Genomic DNA, 7,130 nt, shown 5'->3' with positions numbered 1-7,130 from the left:
CGGGCCACCCCCGGGCCCGCACTTCAGGGCGAGGGAGGCACAGCGGGGCCGGCGCCTGGCCGCTCCCTCGGTCCCGCGCTCGGCCTCCGCCCGCAGCGAGTCAGCTCTGCGCTCTTCGCGTCACCCGCTCCCTGTGGGACATAGTTCCGGGGTCCACGCCCATTTTCTTCTTCTTGTTTGTTTTAAAGTAACTTCTCTAATGTGTCGGCTCCTAGTTCCAATAAGCATAAGCCTGAGGCTGGAGCGGGCAGGTTCGGGGCTCCTGGCTGCACCCGGGGCAGCGGCTCCGGTGTCGCTTCCGAGGAGCTGCCTGCGGGGCTCATACCCCCAGGGCGAGGGGGGGGCGGGGCGGCCTCCCCGTCTCTCAGGTTGTGGTTCCCCTTCCTGGCGGCTGGGCCTCCCGGGCGGACACTGTTCCGGGAGGAGGTATCTCACCTGGTTTCACTTTGCGCTTTCCGGGAGGCTAATGATGTTGAACGTCTTTTCATGTGTTTCTTTTTTAAATATATTTTATTGATTGTTTACAGAGAGGAAGGGAAAGGGAGAGAGAAACGTCGGTGATGAGAGAGGCTGCCTCCTGCAGCCCCGCTGGGCATGGAGCCCACCCGGGCCTGGGCCCTGACCGGATGGAGCTGTGACCCGGTTCATGGTCGATGTGCAGCCCCCGAGCCCCGCCCGAAGGCGCACGTGCTCCCTGGTCACGGCTCCTCCGCTTCTCGCTCCAGGGCGTCCTGAGGCTCCGCGGGACCCTCCGCGGGACCCCCTTCCCGCCGCGGCGCCGCCGATGCAGATCGAGGTGGTGGAGGTGCTCTCCCTGAACGAGGAGGCGGCGCGCTCCCGGAACGCCCGCATCTGGGCCCTCTACGCCGGAGACGGAGATGGAGACGGAGACGACGGCCTGAGCCCCGAGGGCCTCGGGGAGCCCCTGCCGCTGCCCGGCAGCCACCCCGCCGACCCCGAGGCCGCCCGACAGCGCTTCCGGGGCTTCCGCTTTGAGGAGGTGGCGGGGCCCCGAGAAGCCCAGGCCCAGCTCCGCGAGCTGTGCCGCCAGTGGCTGCGGCCCGAGTTGCACTCCAAGGAGCAGATGCTGGAGGCGCTGGTGCTGGAGCAGTTCCTGGGCGCGCTGCCCGCCCAGCTCCGGGTGTGGGTGGAGTCTCAGCACCCGCAGGACAGCCAGCAGGCGGTGGCCCTGGTGGAGGATGTGACCCGGGCATCCGAGGAGAAAGGTGGGTGCCGGGGCCAGTGCGGAGGGGGCACCCTGTGGGGCGTCTTGGGGGACGGGGGTGGGTGCATCCCTGCGGGGGTCCCTGCCGTGGCCTCAGATCAAGAGCTTTGCGAGTCCTCCCTGGACCCAGCTGTGGAAATGGAGGCCTCAGGCCCCAGCCCAGCTGTGGAACCCTGGGGGTGGGGGGCTGGCCCTGCCTGCGCAAGGAGCCCCCCCACAGGCTTCTCGGGGAGCTCTCCAATGAGCTGCCTCAGTGTCCTCCAGGCTCTGCCCACAAGCCAGGAGGAACCTGACTTCAGTCCCACAGGCATGTTCAGGGGTGCCTTCCCACGTCCCCCATGCGGTGGGGCTGGGCACACCGTGGTGACCAGGACACAGGCTCCTGAGCGCAGCAGGTCTCCGTCTCGCAGCAAAGATGGGAACGTGACGAACAGATGCGTGTGAGACGGGAACATGACAGATGAGTGTGTGAGGTGGGAACGTGGCGAATGAATGCCTGTGAGACGGTGGAGTCGAGAGGAACTAGAGGGCGCTGGTCGTGGGGCCGTGGAGGCTAACACCTGGTATGAGCAGAGCTCAGGCAGCAGGATGGGGGGCGGGGAGCACCCCCTGCACAGGCCACGTTGGAAGCCCACAGCCTGTTCCGGCATCAGAAGGGGGGGTCGGTCTACCAGCAGGAGCGCCGGGCGGGGCAGGGCCCTGGGGAAGTTCCCTGGCTCAGGGGGAACCGAGCCCTGAGTTCAGGGGCGGCGGCAGGTCTGAGCGAACTTCCCAGGCTCCTCGTTGGCAGCAGGTGTGGCTGGTGGACTAATGGGTTGCTTTTTTCCCTTAAGTTTATTTATTTATTTATTTAGGAAAGAAAAACATTGATTTGTTGTTCCACTTATTTATGTATTTTTTTAATGTATTTTTATTGATTTCAGAGAAGGGAGAGGGAGAGAGAGAAACATCAATGATGACAGTGAATCATTGACGGCTGCCTCCTGCACGCCCCACCCTGGGGATGGAGCCCACAACCCGAGCATGTGCCCTGCCCGGGAATTGAACCGTGACCTCCTGGTTCATAGGTTGACGCTCAACCACTGAGCCACACCCACTGGGGTCTTATTTATTTACTTATTTATTTATTTTAGAGAGAGAAAGACATCAATTAGCTGCCTTCCACATATGCCCTGATCAGGGATGGAACCCACAACCTTGGCATATCGGGGTGACGCTTTAACCATTGAGCCGCCCAGCCAGGAGGGGTGGCTGCGTTTGGGAGCCGAGTCCATGGGACTGGCCTCTGTGTGGCTGAGGTCCATTTTGCTCACCTCCCTGCCCCATGCAGCACCTGATGGTTTTTTTTCTATTTTTAAATCCTCACCTGAGGATATTTTTTTTATTTTAGAGGAAGAGAGAGGGGGAGACATTGATGGGGTACACGGAGGTTGGGGAAAGTTAGGGCTGAGCAGGGCTGTTTCCTGAATTGGAGGAGACTTGGCAGAGTTCACATCAGGACGGGTGTGTCGGGAGAGCGGGTCTGTCCTGGGGCCGGACAGCCCCACCCCCACAGTGTCAGGCGGGGACAGGCGGTCGGAGGACTCAGGGGCCAGAGGTGTGGGCTTAGCCTCTGAGGAGAAGGTGAGTGGAGCACACGGAGCCCCGTCGGGCCAGAGACGGCTGGCCCTGTCCCGACACCCCCGACCCTGTGCTGCTCTCGCAGATCTGCCTGCCCCGGGCCCCACCTGCCCTCCGGAGACCCCAGCTCAGCAGGAGGAGAAGGAGAAGGAGACGACCTGCCCAGCGGAGGTCCTGCCGGAGGTGAGGGGAGCGGCACCCCTTCCTGCTCTGTCACAGCTTCCCCTGGGAGGGACCCCCGCCCCCACCCCACCCCCGCAGCCTCCGGGCCAGGCCTTTCGGAGTTTCCGAGGGTGAAGGGCAGGAGAGCGTGACTGAGATTTGCCGCAAAATAACCAGAGTTGTTGAGGCTCAGAGATTGGCCCCAGCCCTGTGTCTGTGTGGCCCTGGCCAGGGCTGCTCCTGGCGGAAGCTGCCTCTGCAGGAAGGTGCTGGCGCTCGTGTGGGGTGACCTGGGGGTGCTTCAGTCAGGCTGTGTCCAGGGGCTCCCCGGTGGTGGAGGGCTCTCCAGCCCATCTTGTGGCTCTGCCTCTTGTGGGCAAAATGCCTCCCAGGTCCAGGCAAAGGGCCGTGGGAGGCCTCTCCCCCTGGCGTCCTCGTGGGCCCCTCGGAAAGGACTGATCCCGGTCACGGCGGCCTGGGGACGCCCGCACGGCAACTGTTGTCCCCCCGTGTGGGTAGGCTGCCCAGGAGCAGGACGCGCGGGGAGAGGGGAAAGGTGAGCTGGACTTGGTGTGGGCGGCCGAGGTACCTGCCACGCCTGGTGAAGTTGGGGCTCTGCCTCAGCCCACACGCTTCCCCAAAGCAAAGGCACCCCTCCCCCCAGAGCAGGCTCTGTCCCCTTCGAGGGCTCCTGACCCTCCTGCTGAGCAGCACACTGTGGCCTTGCAGGAGCCAGTGACCTTCCTGGACGTGGCCGTGGACTTCAACAGGGACGAGTGGGAGCTGCTGGACCCCACGCAGAGGACCGAGTACCATGACGTGATGCTGGAGACCTTCCGACACCTGGTCTCCGTGGGTGAGGCCTCGCCCTCGCCCGCACTGCCCTCCGAGTCCGCGTGTGCCTTCTCTGGGCCCAGCTGGAGGGATGGGTGTGCCCTCAAGAGGCCCCTGCAGCCCTGGCTGGGGGGCTTGGTTGGTTGGAGTATCGTCCTGTAAGCCGAAAGGCTGCAGGTTCGATTCTGGGTCAGGGCGCATACAGGAGGTCGATGTGTCTTTCTCACATGGATGTTTCTCAAGTCCCTGGCACCAGCCGGGGCCTGGAACTGGCCTGTGGCCCTGAAGGGGTGGGTGTTGTGTGCATGGGGCAGCCTCAGTCCCACTGAAGGACCTCACTGGGCGTCTGAGGGCTGCACAGGAGGTGGAGAGCTGGCAGACACCCAGCTCGAGCACAGCACAGTGTCCCCGCTTGGCTGCATTACTGCTTCTCTCAGTCGCTCCCCAGGTTGCAAGACTGCACTTGGGGGAGACCGTCCCCAGCTTTGCCCTGGCCGGGGGTCTCAGTTGGGGGGAGTATTGACCCCCACGCCAAGAGGTTGTGGGTTCAGTTCCCCATCAGGGAACATACCTAGGTTGTGGGTTCGTTCCCCGGTCAGGATGTGTACAGGAGGCAGCTGTTTCTCTTTCTCTGCCCCTTCCTTGATAAAATGAATAAAAACATACCCTCAGCTGAGGATTAAAAAACACATAAGACATCCCCCGGCTTTTAAACGTAATTGTCCTGCTCTCAGCCCAAAACTTCAGCACTTCCTCTGCGTCACCCACACCTTCTGGTGTCTTTCAGGCTGGGAGACTACAGTGGAAGGGGAGCAGTTACCCCCAAAGTCAGCTGTTCCTGCGGCAGAACCAGCCCCCGACCTGAAAGTGGAAGAGCTCTCGGGGGCCGAGGCCCAACCCTCTACCTCAGCGGAGGCCCCGCAGGGGGCGGCCCTGGAAGTTGGGGACATGGCATTGCCGCCCGAGGGTCTGGCCCAGGAGAAAGCCCTCTCTGAGAAGCAGCACCATGAAAGCCCCAAGTCCCCCGCAGACAGGGGTCTCGCCACAAGCCGCGCCTCCCTCCGGAAAACTCTGCCCCGGAAAAGCTTGCGCAGGCATAGCTCACGCATCAGAAAGGCAGCGCGTGATTCCCAGGTGAAAACCCAGCAGAGCCGCCAAGGGGGCAGAGCCCGGGAAACCAGGAGCACCCCGCAGGTCACGTTCATACGGATCCACAAGGGGAGCCAGGTGTTCCGCTGCAGCGCGTGCAGCAAACTGTTCCGGAACCCCAGGTACTTCTCCGTGCACAGAAAAATCCACACGGGAGAGAAGCCCTACGTGTGCGGGTTCTGCGGGAAGGCCTTCATCCAGAGCTCCTCCCTCACGCAGCACCAGAGGATTCATACTGGAGAGAGGCCGTTCCAGTGTCGAGAGTGTGGGCGGACCTTCAATGACCGCTCGGCCATCTCCCAGCACCTGAGGACTCACACCGGAGCCAGGCCCTACCTGTGCAAGTTCTGCAACAAGACTTTCCGCCAGAGCTCCCACCTCATCCGCCACCAGAGGATCCACACTGGGGAGCGCCCCTACGTCTGCGACAGATGCGGGAAGGCCTTCACCCAGAGCTCACACCTCATCGGGCACCAGAAGACGCACAGTGGGGCTAAACGCAAGAAGAGACACCGATCTAGCGCTAACGCCAGTTGATGAGACGCTGCCTTCTCAGCCCAGTCCTGCACCAGAACCCGAGTGGTGTGGTGGGACTCGGGCCTGACCCCAAAGCACTGAGTGACGGTGTTCTCAAGACCAAAGGACCGCCAGGGGCCCGTCCTGCACACACAGGTGACGTGGGCATCGTCGATAATGAATGTGACGGCTGGAAAACAGATCTAGTTTTTTACTCAATGGATTTGCAGTTATGATTTGGTCATTATATTACTGAAAGCTAAGTGCTTACAATGAAGTGGGTGCACTGATATTTGTAGTAAAGTATTTATGTGTATGAACAAGGACTAAGAGAGAAGATGGATAAGTAAACTATATTTCTGTGGTAGAATCTGTGTGGGTATTTTCCTATTTAAATACCCTTCATTATTGTTTTGATAAATAAGCAATGTTGACACACAGGAATGGAGCCCTGGCAGGCAGCTCAGTTGGGTGGAGCATCGTCCCATTCACCAAAAGGTTGCGGGTTGATTCCCAGTCAGGGCGCCTATGGGCAGCAACTGATCAATGTTTCTCTCTCCCCTTTCCTCTCTCTCTAAAAAATCAATATTTAATAATCCTCGGGGTTGGGGGGATAACAAAATTAATTGGGGTTTTTTTTTAAAAAGGATGGAGGTTGTCAGACCAATTCTAGCAGATTCTGTGCAAGGCTGCAATCCCTCCGGCCCAGGATTCCAAGTGAGTCAGGATGAATGTCATTGCGTCCCTTGTCCCATCAAGATACAGTGAGGTGTGCAGGGCACGGGGACATAGAGAGCAAGTCCCAGGGCAGTGATGGCGAACCTTTTGAGCTCGGCGTGCCCGCATTTTGAAAAACCCCAACTTAACTCTGGTGCCGTGTCGCATATAGAAATTTTTTGATATTTGCAACCATAGTAAAACAAAGACTTATATTTTTGATATTTATTCTATATATTTAAATGCCATTTAACAAAGAAAATCAACCCAAAAAGTGAGTTCGCGCGTCACCTCTGACACGCGTGTCAGGTTCGCCATCACTGTCCTAGGGGCCCAGAGAGCTGGAAACCCCAGGCAAGCATGGACACCTGGGCACGTGCGCTTCACATTTCCACTTCCCTGAGGGCCTCCTGGGAGGGAGGGACATGTATTTGACGCCCATGTGTCACGTGAGATGACATTAAAATTTTCCAGGTCCAGCTGGGGTGGGTCAGTGGTTGAGCATCAACCTATGAACCAGGAAGTCACGGTTTGATTCCGGGTTAGGGCCCGTGCCTGGGTTGCAGGCTTGATCCCCAGTAGTGGGTGTGCAGGAGGCAGCCAATCAATGATTCTCTCTCCTCATTGATGCTTCTATCTCCCCCTCCCTTCCTCTCTGAAATCAATAAAAATGTATTTCTTTACAAATTTCTCCAGGTCACAGCCTGTAACCCGCAGCCCATTCTGTCCCTTCCTCCACTCCTCCTCCACCTTTGTCCTCTCGAGTTCTGCATAAACATTTGAAAACATTTTCTAAACCCCTGGGTCAGAAGTAATGAACGTTCAGCAGTTGGTGGTTGAGTGCTGCCTGCAGGGCCTCTCCAGGCAAAGGGCTCCTGGCTGTGGTATCACATGTAGTCTTTTCCAG

General features: G+C 59.3%; 1 protein-coding gene across 3 annotated transcripts in view; it reads left to right on the top strand.

The window, feature by feature from the left end:
- ZNF274 (zinc finger protein 274) overlaps window positions 1-5,876 on the top strand; it is a 20,736-nt gene extending 14,860 nt beyond the window's left edge. For 2 of the 3 annotated variants that reach the window (XM_023744667.1, XM_023744668.1), the window contains 4 exons: window positions 726-1,226; window positions 2,931-3,028; window positions 3,677-3,863; window positions 4,629-5,876. In XM_023744667.1, the coding sequence (XP_023600435.1) occupies window positions 726-1,226; window positions 2,931-3,028; window positions 3,677-3,863; window positions 4,629-5,527 (1,685 nt within the window). In that variant the 3' untranslated portion in view covers window positions 5,528-5,876. The remainder of the gene's footprint in view (window positions 1-725; window positions 1,227-2,930; window positions 3,029-3,676; window positions 3,864-4,628) is intronic. The other variant, XM_014445765.2, reaches the window with a different exon arrangement.
- The last annotated feature ends 1,254 nt before the right edge of the window (window positions 5,877-7,130 follow it).

Source organism: Myotis lucifugus, unplaced genomic scaffold (genome assembly GCF_000147115.1).
Source record: "Myotis lucifugus unplaced genomic scaffold, Myoluc2.0 scaffold_482, whole genome shotgun sequence".
NCBI classification, from domain to species: domain Eukaryota; kingdom Metazoa; phylum Chordata; class Mammalia; order Chiroptera; family Vespertilionidae; genus Myotis; species Myotis lucifugus.
This window is presented reverse-complemented; position numbering and strand designations above follow the sequence as displayed.